We start from the raw sequence: 16631 nt of genomic DNA, 5'->3' as shown, positions 1-16631 counted from the left end.
CATGGTATTTCACGCAAAAATGTCTCGGGGTATTAATTAAATATATATAAGATAAAACCTCCAAAGTTTTACTTTCAAAAGCTTTTTTTGAAATTAAACTTTTATTTCGGTTAAACTTTTATACTGAAAGCTAATGATACTTTGATAAGAAAAATGTTTAAATATAGTTTTACAAAGTATTTTAGCAGAGAGAGGGAGGGAGAAAGAGAGAGAATATAATTTATTCGCAACATTTTAAAAATATTTTAACATCATATGTCCTTGTTATATTTTTCTAATACTCAAATGTTTGAACTAACAATGAGATGTACATATATAATTTGTTGAATACTTTAATTTAAAAAAAAGTTAAAAAAAATTTTCCAAGTGGTTTATACAAGAATCAAGTAGCCCTATTCCATATTTTATGAAGAAAAGTTCAAGCCTCCTTCCGAAACCGGAAAGGCGGGTCCGCTTATGCCAGTCATTCGAGTTCAACTTCGGATGAAGCGCCTTTTTCTTTTTTACGACTTTACGGCAAATCACCCAGTACGAGAGCGCATTTTTACAACAAAGTTTACGAACGTCATCGGAGCTCGGGTGCAACGTGGAGAAATGTCGCGAGAAGAGGCGATAAAGTCACAAAAGTGACTGATGGCATGAAGACATAGAGCTATGCGCGACTCTCAGGACGCATAAATGAGAGTTGCGCTTATAACACGCATTATTTGCGAGAGAGTATAGAGACATTAAATCGTATCAGCCGCTTTAATCGCGTCGTAAAATACCAACGACATGCGACAAAGTGTAAAAATGCGCGCGCGCGAAGATGTAAGCGGAATATATAACATACATGGTTACATTATCCCGCGACATGAAAATGTGCAAGACACGCAAAAATCCTGCGAATAAAGTGCTATAAAACCCAACTGGAAGGATGAACGCGACTGAGCTGCACGCTGGTAAGCGCAAAAATAACGAGAAATAATGGAATAAATTCTATACAAACGTCCGCCTTATTTAATTTCTTTGTTTTCGAATTTACGTATATAGACGTTTCATGTTTCAATAATACTCGTTACTGCGAAATTGCAACGTGCCAGTACTTTTGAAAGGAACGTCGGGTAGCATCGATACTAATAATATTCACAATGCAAGGTGAGTATAAAAATGTCAATATCTTATTAAATTTCAGCATCCCCGCAGTCACGCGGCGCGCACCGTCGAATACACGTGCAGAGCTCAAAGGAAGAGAAATCCATAAACGAACACTTTTGCCGGAAATGCCCAGATGCATAGATCCCTTTGGCTTCGGGCAAACATGTCGAGATCGATCAAACGTATCTACGCGGATTGACGTGCAAATAAACAAATCGATGCATACGATTCGTTTCGATTATCTCGAGAAGGATAAATCATGGATGCGCGATTCCATTACCCATATTTTTAGTAGTTCTTGACTTCATTTCCGTGACCGTGATCGGAAAGTTCAAGTATATTTTGCAAGATTCTTTGTAAAATTTAGTTCGCGAAAGCGATATACATATAGTAGAGTTACAAGAAGCGGTCCGAAAAACATGTCGTTAACGGCACGAAGAGAGATACATGTCCCTTTCACATATTGATAAATGGTTGCTTTCTAACAACATGGATCTAGAATACATTTTACGACGTATCAATAATTATTGTATTTCAAAGAAAGTATATTTTCGTTCACGAGCACACAAAATTCTGCGAGAAGTTTTTAATTTCTTTCCTTTACCGAATTTATTCGAGGTTATAATTTCTTTAATACTTTAGTTTTATTACTTGAATATTTTAAGGTAATAGTTACATTAATTCATAAAGACGTGCTAATAAAAAAGGATTAAAATAAAATTCTTACAAGAATTAATAGATGGGCAATAGAACATTATTCTCTAGTTGATTCCTATGGAATCTTATCTTAACGAGTTTCGAGCAGATTAAAGTTTAATTGTCGAGATAATTAACGCTATGAAGTAAAAAGTTGCAATGACCAAGTTAAAACAATGGCCTTCCGTCACTTTTGCGTAAAGAAAAAAGTCGACTCCAAGTTTATCAAAGAATCCGTAGTTGGAAAGTGGTGCTACAATAAATCTTGAATACTGTATATACCTAGAGTATCCCAAGTACACCTTCTTTCAACCACAGGCTTTATTTGGTCATTTTCTTGCCAATTTTTCATTAATCGACGTTTGACCGAACTCCACACATTTTCCTCCACAAATTTTTAATATTCCATTTAATTTCAAATATCTTTCTTTAAAAACTAATGTTTCCTGATAAAAATTCTATTCAAGCGAACTATATACTTGAAATTAAGCGAAAGATAAAATTTTTCGTTTATTTGCATCTTTAAAATTTAAATTGAAAAAATATTAAATTTTTAATTGCATTATATGTTAAATTTTAAATTAATGGATCCGCAAATAAAAAAAGGACGAGGAAAAAAACTGAAGCATCCAGATTCCGGTTTCGCGAATCTTTCGTGTTTCGTTTACATCGTACGTACGTTCCTTATTCGTCATCTCCCGAGAGCGATAGGTGTGTAACGGAAGGCGAGGTAATTAAATGACATCGGCTTGAATTTATGACTCACGATTCCCCCGTGCGTGTAGACCATATTTTCACTAGTGGGAAATTGTGCTGCGTACTTGCGAATCCCACGAATATAGAGATTGGCGAACATTACGATGCAAAATTAGCGCGACGTAATTAATGTTCGCGGCATCATTGCTTTACATTATATACATATACAGAATACTTTCAACAGTAATTTACGTTAGAAATTTAAATATTATCATGATTTGTTATGCGTATTTTACTGTTGATATATCAAAACACCTTTATGACTCTAACTTTATAGATTTACGCATCCATGATTTTGTAGAATATAAAATTTAATAATTAGTTTAAAATTAATAGATATACATTTAATATACATTTAATTTTCATAGAATATGATCGTAAACTCAAAATGAGACAACGTATAAATGTTAAACACTTCTCTTTTATAATTACATAATTAATATACTTTTTATATTCTTGATGACGTGATAAATAAATCACTCTTCTTTTCTCGTGCTTAAAAGGCGGTTACATATTTCTTTTCACTTTTCTATCCATAAAAATAACATATATTCAATTTAATTGAAACCTATTTCCAATTTATTGAATGCTATCTTCAAGTAGCACTAACATCGTTATGCAATCCCAAACTAGGAATTCGAAATTCAAACTCCTCTTGACAGTTTTCCTGACAATAAGAGCATCCTCGACTAGCAAACCGCCTAAAGTTAAATTAACTTTCCTCGACACTTCGCAGTAGTATTGTCCCTTTTGCCGGTAGTTCGATCAAATCCCACATGAGATACTTCGCAAGATTTTTCCTGTCGATACATCGAGGGATCAAGAACAACGAACAGCGCGAAATTACGGAAGATTACCGGGGGGAAACCGGGAGAGAAGGAAGCGGAACGCCTGAATGTATCAGGACACGATTTCGAAAGTTGTCTGAAGATGAGCTCTAACTAAGTTGAGTCCCGCAAAATTGTCCCCGTGACAAGGAACTTTGGAAGAACTGCAGTTATGAACGCGCGACCTGGCGATGTTAATCAAAGAAGTTACTACGACGAGGTCGTAAGCGTCGCGAACCGGTAATCCTTTTTCCGCGTGTTGCCCGATAAAACATTCAAGCAAGATAAAAGTCTACGCGGAACGTTAATTTCAAAATTGTCGAAGATTCCGCCAAGTACTTGCATAAATCACGAACACGCAATAAGGAACGTGCTTTCGCACGTTCATCTCGATAAAAGTAATGATCATTCAAATGATTCATCATAAATAATTTCGGGTCACCCCGATTAATTCTCTCCGGGGAGGATTTTATTGACTCTGCGTTAATCAAGCTTATCAGTCGACGTAAATTAATTTTCGAAATGATTAGCGATTACATTATCTACGTGTATAAATGTACTGATCCGTCCGTATATTTAGATCATATTACCACAAATGTGCTATTAAAGAATTATTATTTAATTCTTCTGACATGTACATTTTTTTATATACATAGATTGTTCGGAAAGTAGTGCCCGTTTTAGAATTAAAAAATGATTAATACAGATTTTTTAACAAAAGTTTTTATTTTACATCGTACATGTCTCAGGCTTTAGGCTATTTTTCTACGTAGTCATTGGCCAGGTCCGGGCTGTAGGATAGATGGTCCAAAACTTCCTAATTGAAACTGTCAATGAGTCGGAAAGTTTTGGATCATCCACCCTACAGCCAGACCTAGTCTCCAGTGACTTTTACCTTTTCACAAAACTAAGGGATTTTTTTGGGAGGACAACGCTTTAGGAATGAGGAAGAAGAGAAAACAGTCACTACGTTTCTGGGCGGACTGGTGGCAGAGATGTGATGAGAGGATGCAAAAACTTGTCACACGGTACGATGAATGCTTGAATGTCCAGGGTGACTACGTGGAAAAATAGCCTAAGGTGCGGTGTACAGTGTAAAATAAAGAGTTTTCGTTCAAAAATCTTTATTAGTTATTTTTTTAATTCTAAAAACGCGGGTACTACTTTCCAAACAATCCTCGTAATTTAAAATGTGTTTATTTCATATTTAAATATATAAATATACTTACAATGCTAATACAAACAATTTTATCGCAATTAAATTAGCTGCAATTTAATTTGTTTGTAAGATAAATGACAAACCCCTAAAGGCTGACGGTTTTCAGATTTAAATAATCGCAATTGTAGATGCAAATGGGTTAACATGATTTCGTGAGGCGTAATACCTAGAGATTACGTGATGAATCCACAGGGGTTAATAAAACACGGTGTAATATTGATCGTTGCTAGTTCTACAGTATTAAACCGTTAATGACAGTAGTCTTGACAAACGCATCGCGTCATACGGATCTCGAGAAGAAGATCGCGACTGGATTAAACAATTATAATACCGCGAGAAGCTGAACATCTTGCGCGCCGTATTTAATGTTATGGATATTGCAATGGCGAGTGAATAAGAGACTGGGAAGTAAACCGGGATATTAAATTAAGAACTCTCTCACAGTGACCCACTTCCACTCGCTCGAATTTACTGTGCTAACTCTTCGCGCCGTCAAAAAAGAGCATCTCTTATCCGCCACCGCTATATTTTCTCTGAGACGCGGGAGCCTCGGGGTAAAAAAAAAAGGAAAATCCTATAAAACGATTCGTGTTCTCCTCAAAACCAATTCAACGGGAGTCAAACGATTCAACATCTCGAGTCTCGTTCCTGGGTTTTTTTCCTATGTTTTTTCTTTCTTTTTTTTTCGTGCTCCAAAAGATCAAAGATCGCTTTCCAGAGAGTGACTATTAACTCTTTCTCGGAAACGGCAACTTTAAATGGTGCAACTTTAATTTTGACGCTTAACCGGGAATCCCCGCGTTCGCTCCGCATACGCCCCGCACGGCTCTACACGCGTGCACACGCTGATGCTGCACCGCGACCGCGGCAGCAGTACTGACCTTGACTTTCCGACATCTCCGGGCGGCGATGGATCTTGACTGTCTCCTGAGCGCCTCCAGAGGAACGCGTTGCCTTCAGGATCCGCGCCGGCAGGTGCACCACCACGACACAGCGGCACCACCACTACTTCTCCCCCCGCGTTAGCTTCAAAATCAAAAGATAAGACCTGATAACCAATTTCCCAATCCCGCTCGCGTGCAGCCGATCGAACGCGATCTCGCGAGCGGGAGAGGCGATCACTGACAGTCGGGAAGCACGGGGAACGGGGTGACGCGAGAGGGATTGCGACCGGCAGTAATTACGGTGCATTCGACGCGAAAAGATTACATGCGGGGACGCACACTTCTTTCTCGTTCGTTCTCTCGCGACGCGACGGCACGACGAATCGGTCGCGGCGCGGCTTGGGCGGTGACTGAGCGCGAGGACCGAGGCGTCCCGACGCTCTCTCGGAGCCACCCCCACTTCCACCCTCGTCTTTCCGCGATATCATGCGGACAGATAGATAATATATCTGCCAGAATTCCCTCACACTCTCACATCCCCCCTCCCCCGTTACCAACTAATTCACGAGATCAGAAAGTTTCCCTTTCGCTGCTCTTCGTAGGCTACTCTTAACCCTTTTTCCAGATACTTGCGCCAAATATTTAGCGCTAACAGTAATAGAAAAAACTTCATGTTCTATGTGACATTACTTTATAGATCCATTGAATAATTTTTTACTTTAATTAAAAAAGTTATGTAATAATTTCCATAAAAATATAATAAAAGTAATTCTTTTCTTAAAAAAAAATTAATTTTTTCCAATATATGGATAAAGGGTTAACAGGTCATTTTATAAATTAAAAACAATTTATTTAAAGGAACTAGCAATTCAGATTCTTTATTATAATACAAACAACTAAACCTTGCAAATTTATTTTTCTGAATATATATAAAACATACAATACTGAATTGCGTAGTGTAACTTTGTTTCTCAATTTTTTTTAAATTAACATAAATTGATATTAAATGCCAATATATTATGCCACTTTGTGTTTTAACCTGAAACTATTAATATGTCGTTAAAGTTGTAATTATTGAATTATATAAATTTATATAATTCAATTTATATTAATATATAAATTTATCCTGTAAATCGTATAAATATATATTCAATAATTATCTCTTAAATTATGTGCGATATATAGAGCTAAACATTACAATTAAATAAAAACTATAATCACTTACGTAATCCATTATTAAATTTAGAATTACATTAAATTATTCATTTCATAATCGCGATGTATCTGTATCTATTAATGCATCTTTATCCTAAAAATTATACACATTATACATAACATGAGCTTTTATCGTAAATAAAAAGCAGTAAGACCGAGGTGTGTCGTATTTTTTCATTAATATGTTCAGTCATTTTCATATTTGCAGCTTTTAACACTGAATGATTATTTTAATACAAATATTTTTAAAATATAAATTCAAGTAATATTATTACCTATATATATATGTAGCTTTATCTGAGAAAACTGAATTAAGTTCCCAGAATTTTACTTAGAAATATCTGTCACGTCTAGCAAACCCATCGGTTTTTGTCTGTATAGTGACCGACCATATTCACTACCGAATTCAATATTACTCTACCAGCTATTAATATATAACACGACGAGATATTAATTTTTTACGTATAAATCCGTACGAGGAACTTTTCGTGTGTAATCATGTGTAATAACATCAACGAGATGTTATTAAAGACCGCTAGTCCATGATAAAAACATCAACGAGATGTTATTAAAGATCGCTGGTCCATGATAAATTTTCACTGCTATCAAGTGAGCTCGGAGATAATTCAAATTATCTCTGTCTTTGATTAACAGAATGCAATTTTAGAAATAAATCATGCAATAGATATGTATAACTACGAAATATCGGTATTTTTAAATTGCAGTACAATAAATACCGCAATATGCTAAATGATCAGATATTTACATTGGGTGACCAAAAATCGTTGGTAATATCAGTGCTCTTCAATATCTCGAAGTAAAATATCATTCAATTATGGAGGAATATAATATAACACGTCCAGATTGAGTTATCTTTAAATATAAAATATTGATTGATTGATCCTCTTACAAAATTATACTTAGACTTTCTATTGTTAAATGTGGAATGCGTAATCTATTAAACGTATTAAATGAAAACAAATATCTTAACTCATTTTAGTGCCGATAAATTATAAAAATTAATTTAATTTTACATTAAAAAATTTCAATATATTTTAAGTATTTTAAATATATATTTCAGGTACAATTTACACATGTCTTTATGAGATAATCTATTTAAAAACTTTTTTCGGTTCCGCAGTGAAATATTTGTTAAATTCACGATATTTTACTTCGTTTCGAGCCTCATAAATCAAGTTACCAATCAATATGTATAGATGAATACGCTATAAAAGATTAGAATAAAATGTCATTATAAGAATAAAAGCAGTAAATGAACGCATCTCTCTTTTAGATAAAATAATTGAATACCCTATGTAACAATAAAATATGTACTGTTCTTCTTTTCATCTTGTAATATATAAATATTGAAAAGATCTTTTTTACTTTTTGCTTCGCAATTTCTTTTTCTATACGAAATATTTCCTATCACTGTTTTGTACTTGCAAGTTTATTTTATAAATTATAAGCGACTAATGTGTCTCGTAATTCTATTAAGAATCGAGTAATAAAAAGAAACGTGTGACAATAAATAATGTAAAATAACACAATAAGCTCTATTTTGCATGCTTTGTGCGTATACGAGTGCATTCTATTCATAATAAATCGCCGAATAATTTTATTTTCAGATTTAAAGATCCAGAATTAAAAATTTATTCTAATCTGTTCTAGCCCATCCATTTTAAGACAAATGAATCTGTGAGATATTACATTTTTTATTACTGTCAACCTAAGATATAACATCTAAATATATCGTATTCGTGCAATTCTTTTCACAGATTCTTTATCTCATTTAAATTAAAAAAGCACTCACCGGCACGATGCGCAACAGCGGAGTTATAAACTGCTTTCGAAGCTACGTTGAACTCTGTAACATACAAATATATCCAAATTATAACAAATTATAGCAATTAATATAAAATAATTAATATATTTAAAAAGTAATTGTTACGCGTATTAAATTTGTTATTTATCTTTAATAATGGATATTTTTAAAATTATAATAGACTTTTACAAAAACAATTATGCAATTTCTGAGAAAAAATCTTGTTTTTTAATGTAAATTTCTTGAAAATATCAAAATTTTGAAATTTTATAAAATAAAGTTTGATTTTCATATATAAATATAGCGTATGTGTGTATGTGCATGACTAAAGTACATAACATCAAAAATCTTCCATATGCATGGCATCATACATAATGCAAAATGGAGAACGATATATTATATCACCTTTCGGGAATAAATTATAAAATCCGCACATACACATACTACGTATGCAAGAACACAATAATACAAAAAAAGCAAATAATACATAAAATAAAATATTACTTACCGCATGGTTGCTCCACTGTCGCCCGATGCCTCCCAGACCTCCTCCTCCTCTCAGATTCCTTGGTTCCTGGCACTTACGTAACACTCACTAATTACGATCGCGAGCAAACTAATTATCGCAATACGATGATCGCGCGAAACTTGCTTCCGAACTTGTACGGCACTCCCGAAGTTGAAATTACGCGAAATTAAAAAACGCGATGAATTACGCGCGATTTATTTATACGTCAAACTCTTTCGATTGTTTGAGAAAACGTAATGTCCAAGTTTTTTCTTGAAACTCCGCCGCGGTAGTAACATAAATTATGTCGATCTGTAATCACAACAGAAATAATATCCAAATTAGAGCAACGCTCAAAATAATTAACATTTCAAAAAATAATTATTACGCGCATTGAATTTTTTATTTGTCTTTGAATAAATATTTATTAAATAATTAAAAGAATGCAATCTCAAAAGAAGTCTTACATTAGCTTTCTAAATTACAGAGTTCTTGAAAATATCAAAATCTTTAATTTTGCGAGATAAAGTTAAGATTTTTAAATCTTAAACGTATTGAGAATATGTTATATAAATACGTGTCCACTTACAATATTAATTTTACATATACTAATTTGATAACAATAAAATACAGATCGCGCGGCACTTTACGCGATGTCAAATGTGCATATACTTTTCCGCAGAATATACGAAATACCGAATAAACAATTCACACGTGACGGTATTTCGTTGCTTAAAACATTCGAGCCGGCAATTCGCGTTGCTCCGTATTCTCACACGATAACAGACGGAATTACCTTCAAATCAGGCGAAAAAGTTAATGCGCGATGCGAGGTATCGTTAAAGAACTAATTACCGGCAATAAATGTGCCAATTAAACGATATACAACTCTCATTTTCTATCGCTTCGATCTCTAACGTAATGGACGAGTGAAACTCGCGAAATATCCGCGTCGATAAGCAGCCGTCGCTTGCAGATCGTTTTAATTGTATAACAGTTAATCGCGCGGGTTGATACTCGTGAATTGTTCGCAAGGAATAATCGCGTTTTGTAGGGTAGGACGATAACGCGCTACGACGCGACGCGGCTGCCAGACCGGTCGGCTCGAACGTCGGCGCGTGAATGATAAGCGCGGTGACCTAATGTAGACAATAGCGCGCTTCATCGTGCTACGTCACAAAAACAAACCGCCAAGGTCGCGTGCCCCAACTGATTTTTATTGTCGCTACGAAATATTCAATTCTACGAAATAATTTTACTTACATCGAATATTTTCTGTTTCGCAAAGTTCAGGCCAACTCCGAAGGGTGTATTATCATCGTGCGTTACATCTAACATTTACCTGAAAAGTAAAATCTATACTTTATATGATCGAACAAGGTAATTATGCAAATTAATGGATTATTATAACTTTACACAAAATTTTTGTATCCCAAGACGAATATAATTATTTTAGCATTCTTTAAAAACGATGTTATTAAGTGAGAAATCATTTCTGTACCTACTCTATTCAATAAGTAAAACAAAAATGAAGTGTATCGCCTAATTACGATTATGCGCGAAATTAAAATGATTGCATGGCAGTTCCGTACCGTATTAATGCAATGTTAATTATACGCACAATATCTCACAATAGATATTCATTATTTAAATCATTTTTCTAATAATTCATATGTTACTTTGTAAAAATTAAATACTGTTTATAATTAAATATTAATTATTATTTACAAAAAAATATCAATTATCATAAATATCTTATTAAATATTTAAAGTGCCTTAAAAATACGCAAAATAATTTATATTTTTTTCTAGCTCATTTTATATTAACATTTTTTTATTACTACTTTTTTATAATCCACGAAATATAAAATACGAATGGCGCACAAAATGCGATTCGCGCAGATAAACGTTTAATTCCAAGTGATAAATAATAATTACCCCTCCGCCTTTCCGCTGTTGCCGGATGCCTCCCAGGCCTCCTCTCCTCCTCTCTTGCCATTGCCAGTTTTTCGTCCGCATCACCTGCTCGCAAAAACGAGTTCATCGATTATAAATACAGACGCATTAATCGTTCGACTACAACGACCGCACGCGAGACACGCTTTATCGCGCCGCGATGAATAACGCGAGAAGAGTGTTATACGAATTCAACACGGACGCTCACGTTCCGTGAATTAACGCGGCGAGAAGGCGTCCAAAAATGGCGAGGCAATTTCGCAAATCGCACGGGTGACTTCGCGCGACAGCCATACGCACTCGCGCGTTTCCCGCGCCTATGTACAACGAACGTCTGTTCTCTGAATAATGAATGAAACACTTGGCGGCGATTACTTTCTCGTAACGACAACGCGAACGACTGAATATGATCTGTCATAAAATCGAAGGTGGATACCTCGCGGAGCGCGGTACGCGAAGGTACGATCGTCGCCTTGTCGTTCGCTCGCGACCACGGACCTCGATCGGATTATTTCGCGCGATAGCGCGGAGCTTTGACAAAATCTCGCCGCTTCGCGAGCGAATCCGCGCTGCGAGTTTCGAACATTACGCGTAAATACGAGCGGACGACGATTATGCTTACCGGTTAAATGCGTCGCGACGCCGCTCAGCTCGAGGCTCGATCCACCCCGCGTCGGCCGCGTTCCGTTAATGATGACTGATGATGACGGCAGTGTCGGCACGGCGCTTCGAAAGTAGCGGCAACTTCAGCCCAGTACGACGCGAGTCGAGCTGACGCCAGTGACGCCTGGGACCCCGTTACTCAACTGAAAATCTATGTTCGAAAGTCGACACTCGATAATATGTTCTGAAAGCATAAATCCTCTGGAAAATGCATATATTTAATTATGATAAATAATTTTAATATTACAATCCCGAAATACGTATATTAATTTAATTTAATAATCATGATTATCTTATCCGCTTATCGCAATGTAAATTATGTCGATATATAATATTAATTGCCATTTAATTCTTGATAAATTTATTGAAAACAATTTAATTATCAATGTATCGAATATTTATAATTTCATGCATTTTATCGCGTTGAAACGGGTTCAAATATACACATCGACACACGTTGCGTGTTAGTGTATGCGTAATCAGCGTAATATGTGTATGATCGAAGCCAAATGTCAACACAAATAGTTGTGTTGTTGAACGTTGAACGAATTGAATAAAAATAATTTAGATATCGGGATCAAATTTTCTACAAGTGATTTGCCTTTTGTAAATCAAATAGTTTCCTAGGAAAAAAATGTTTGAGACGAAGATACTCGATTCGGAGTACAACGCGCTGAAACGCGGGTGAGTGTGAGGTTAGGAAATCCGGAGTATATTCTTTTTGTCAGATAAAAGATAACTATTCCTTCCATATATTCCAGAGAACATCATGTTATTCTGCAGGAGTACAATGACATTGTTGAGGAGCTTAAACGGGAGTTGGAAATGTGCAAAGTAAGCTTCCCATTGACAGTCCATTCAATATATTAATGCGATACATCTTTATCTAATTGTATCTCGTTCTTAAACTGATTGTGACAATTTTATACATGATACGAATACCTCTTGCAGACGGAACAAACCGGCCTTCGTTCCGAGTTACAAGCTTTGCACGTTGAGAATAAGAATAGCAGCGATGCTGTACGCGATTACATTTCTCGCATCCATGCGGAGGAATGTGAGAGCGAGGATGCGCACAATAAGATAATTAGGAATTTGAAGGAGCACATCGCGGTCCTACAAATGGAGAAGGATTCCGCGGTCCAACTGTGGCAGGTGTCGATGAAAGCTGTGGACGTTTTGGAGCAGGAATTGAGAACTCGCTCGGTAGACAATAGAGATGTCAAGTTTTATGAGGAGCAACTGAGGGACGTCAGGCAATCATATTCGGAAGCTATAAAGGCTTTGGAGAGCAAGTTACTTCAGGCTAAGGAAAATTTTGCGAAGCAGCAGTCCCTGTGGATGTCGAGTAAGGAAACGATAGAAAGTCTAAAGCGAGAAAAACAGGAAGTAGCGACAAGATTTCAGGAGTTCCAACAAGACAGTCAACAGAAAGGTCGGTGATTTATGTTAGTTTTATTTAATTTGAGATGCGAAAGAGAGAGATAGTACGTCAGTAATTTTATTTAAAAGATAGGAATAGTCAGCAGACGATACAGTCGTTAACGGAAGAATTGTCTGCCGCGAAGGCAGAGATACAGAGGATAAATCACTTAAAGTCAGACTTGGAGAGAAGACTGAACGAGAGTAGACGAGCAGCCAGCAATATTGCGGCGAAAAACGAAGAAACTAAATGCAAGATGGCCGAAGCCCTCGATCTGATAGAATCTGCGGTAAAAGAAAAGGACTTCGTACTTCAAAGAGAGGCACAAATTGCAGAGCAAAACGCCAGGTTGGAAACTCGATTGGCTACCGTTGCCGAGGAACACGCCGTTAAGATGCGAGAGGAAATCACTAAATTGAAGGACGCTCATGAGCACAGTGCGAAGAAATATTTATTAGAGATCAAAGAGCTGAAATCGGAATTGCGGGAAAAGGCGATGTTACTGGATCGATCGCAAAGAGAGAGCAGATTGGCGGAGGAGGAACTGGAGAAGACGCGTCGGGATTCCGAGGATTTATTGGAAAAATCAACCGCGAAGATTCTGACCTTTGAGCAAGCATTGAAACAGACGGATTCCAAGTTGGAGGGTTGCAACGAGATATGCAAGAGACAATATAATTTAGAGGTGCAACAGCTGCGAGAAAAGATTGTTAATTTGGAAGAAAAGTTAGTAACTTCGAACGAGAAGCTGAAGCAGATACAACAGGAGAACTCTACGGATGTAGGAGACCGCATCAAGTTAGCTGACGAGAGGACGAAGGACGCGATTGATCGCTACGTTAATTTAGAGGGCCAATTAGTCAAGGCTACAGATGACAAGGAATCTCTAGCGACAGAATTGAAATCGCTGCAGTCGGCTTTCGATCGCGAGATACATAAGAGAGATTATGAACGAGGCACATTGGAAACTAAGATTCGCGAATTAGAAGCGAATCTTTTGAAAGAGAATTACATAACGGAGGGTAAATCAGGCATCAATTTTTCTCCGATACAAGTTCCCACGCAACATCGCGCGGATACCAGCAAACATACTCTGGATATACGGTAAATAATTTTATTGTACAACATTTTAATACATATCTATATACTATACTTACTTAAAATAAATAACTCTTTCGCTTTGGGTGTACTTAAAAGTCTATGTTCTCTAGAGTTGAAAATCTGGACCACAATTGGCAGTCTCTGTTAACTGAGCAATTGAGTAAGCAACAAGAACATTTTGATAAAAAAATACGAGAGATGACGCAGCATGTGGCAATTCATCAAAAATTAAGCAGAAGGTAATAAGATCTATCGCTATATAAAATCTGGTTGAATGACAAAATTTGATTTATTTCATTTTATTTTAAGATGGAGAGACGAGGCGAAATCTTTGACGGCACGATTCCAAGTAAAGTCTAAGGAATTACGTGAAAAAGTTAAATCGTTACGGAAAGAGAACGCCGAATTACAAAAAGCTTTCCTACTTTGCAAACCGCAATTTACTCCATTTAAAACAGATACTATTCAACACAGGTTCGTACTATACAATCTTAGAGAAATTGAATCGTATCAAAGTGGCATTTTCTTTTTACCTATATTTCCTTCTCTCTTTTGTGATTTTAGTTATGTACAAGGATCCGAGGCCAGGTGACAATATCTTCTGCATATAGGTCGATCGCGACACATCTCAGATGCTGTAAATATTATAGAACGACTGGCTTTATTTACCAAAGAGATACGCACCTTTAGAAGCAACGTTAATACTTTTTTAAAATTATTCCCTACCTATCTGATAACAATGTTAACACCGAGTTTATTCTGTGGAAACGATGCAAGCTGTGAATAAACTAGGAAACCAATACAACGTCTCGTCCTCCGCTTGCTTGTCCAACCAAGCTAATCCTTCCTTCATCATGTGGTCCAGAGCCTTCTGCGCTCTGTCCTCCTCCCACCTTAATTCCTTGCACAGAATGGACTTGGAGACGTAGGCGTTCGCGGAGAGACTAGCCTGATGCAACACGGCGGTATGGTCCATGCTGAGTTCACCAGGTATCGACTGCACCAAATGCTTCCCTCTGCCGATGGGAACGACGGAGAAGCCGTTACCGAATATCTTCAACTTCTTCGCAGCTGCCAGCAGATCTTCATTGGTGATCTCCTGATGCTCCTTCCTGCGTCCTCTGGCCTGTATCAGACGCGTTCTCAGCTCGTCCAAAGAGATCAGGCCGCCGTTCTTGTAGTTGGTCGCCATGCAGACCTCGACGATCTGGACAGCGAGCTCGTAGTAGAAGTCGCCGATGCCCAGCACCGACCAGAAACCCTTGCCGGACGCCAGCGGGTCCACGCCTATCGAGGCGCACATCTCCGTGAACTGTCGACGGAAACGCGCGTTCTTCTTAATCTCGCTCTTGTGCTTCGAGGCGAACTCCTCGAGATTCACGCGGAACGTCTCCATGTGCTTGGTCATCTGCTCGAACTGGTTCTCCTGGATCTCCGTGCCCTTGTCCCGGTACTTCTCCTGCTCCAACTTCTGCTTATGTATCGCGCCCACTCCCGCCTTTCGTCTCATCCTTTCCGCGACGTTTCCCTGATTGTCAGGCTCAAATTCAACTCGACGAGACTGACTTCGTCGGCGTCGAATTAAATATTTTCGGTATTGACACTATTGACAGACAGAAGCCTGAGTGTGAGAGTGGACTCAAGTGAACAATGTGAATGTGAACATGATCATGTTTGTGTCCAGTGGCGCCTTTATATGCAAATATTGCAAATGTAAGCATCGAACTACATAGCCACGGATATTTCCGGCAATTCCGGCAGGTAACACATAACGTCGGCGATTCTGTTCCATACAAGACTTTTCGCAATACAAAAGAGGCCTACGTCCTTGACGTTTACAACTAATTCAAGCCTAATTTAAGTTGTTCCATTTTAAATGAATATAATTACAGATTTGCAATAAAAACCTTGACAGAAAAGAATTTTCCCATACAACAAAATACCGAAAAAAAATCATATCGACCTATCAATAATAAGTCAAAGCTCTCCGGGCTTCCGGAGTAATCCGGAGCCGGGAGCACCATTATATTAGTCGAGAAATTACCCAAGGTTGGTAGCTTTTAATACCTTGTTGACAGTTGATCCAAGAAGATGAGGCTAGATGGCGGATCCCCGGATCGCGATGAAAGAGGCGTCTCCCGCCTCTCCGCACTACTCCGCAGTCTCCTACACCTACAGTTCGTCTAGCGCGTCCAGCGGGGGCCTATATACATAACCAACAACAATGTCGTCGGTCGCGTCCAAGGGAGACGCGAGAGCCGAGTGAGGATCGCGTGCAGCGCGGCGACGATGCCGAGGTAGTCGCCGTCGATTTCTCTCTCCTCTCTCTTTCTCCCTTCCTCGCACGATCGCGAGGAGGTGAGCCGTGAGCGCGCGCGGCCGTCCGTCCATCCGTGTGTGTGCGTGCGTGATATTCGGCCC

General features: G+C 37.6%; 3 protein-coding genes across 8 annotated transcripts in view; 1 reads left to right on the top strand and 2 right to left on the bottom strand.

Moving 5' to 3' along the window:
* The window catches only part of Trpgamma (Transient receptor potential cation channel gamma), an 80241-nt gene extending 70874 nt beyond the window's left edge, over positions 1-9367 (bottom strand). For 2 of the 5 annotated variants that reach the window (XM_071786973.1, XM_071786975.1), the window contains exon 1: positions 5517-6072. The gene's annotated coding sequence lies outside the window, so the exon portion shown is untranslated. Of the gene's footprint in view, positions 1-5516; positions 6073-8547; positions 8602-9067 lie in introns of those variants that run through there. The other 3 variants (XM_071786974.1, XM_071786976.1, XM_071786977.1) reach the window with 3 other exon arrangements.
* A 2812-nt stretch (positions 9368-12179) lies between these two features.
* LOC139818450 (uncharacterized) lies at positions 12180-14823 on the top strand. The gene is made up of 7 exons (XM_071787168.1): positions 12180-12370; positions 12448-12520; positions 12638-13121; positions 13199-14213; positions 14321-14449; positions 14520-14684; positions 14775-14823. The coding sequence occupies exons 1-7, from the start codon at positions 12321-12323 to the stop codon at positions 14800-14802; spliced, it is 1944 nt and encodes a 647-aa protein (XP_071643269.1). The 5' UTR covers positions 12180-12320; the 3' UTR covers positions 14803-14823.
* Positions 14210-16409, bottom strand: Lsn (vacuolar-sorting protein SNF8). 2 transcript variants are annotated; one of them, XM_071787180.1, is made up of 2 exons: positions 16278-16409; positions 14210-15813 (listed from the first exon to the last, which is right to left on the bottom strand). In XM_071787180.1, the coding sequence occupies exon 2, from the start codon at positions 15718-15720 to the stop codon at positions 14965-14967; it is 756 nt and encodes a 251-aa protein (XP_071643281.1). In that variant the 5' UTR covers positions 15721-15813; positions 16278-16409; the 3' UTR covers positions 14210-14964. The 2 variants fall into 2 exon arrangements, with proteins under 2 accessions (XP_071643281.1, XP_071643282.1); XM_071787181.1 differs by lacking the exon at positions 16278-16409 and having other exon boundaries at positions 14210-14845; positions 14937-15891.
* Positions 16410-16631: the final 222 nt, after the last annotated feature.

This window comes from Temnothorax longispinosus, chromosome 8, assembly GCF_030848805.1.
Source record: "Temnothorax longispinosus isolate EJ_2023e chromosome 8, Tlon_JGU_v1, whole genome shotgun sequence".
Taxonomy (NCBI): domain Eukaryota; kingdom Metazoa; phylum Arthropoda; class Insecta; order Hymenoptera; family Formicidae; genus Temnothorax; species Temnothorax longispinosus.
This window is presented reverse-complemented; position numbering and strand designations above follow the sequence as displayed.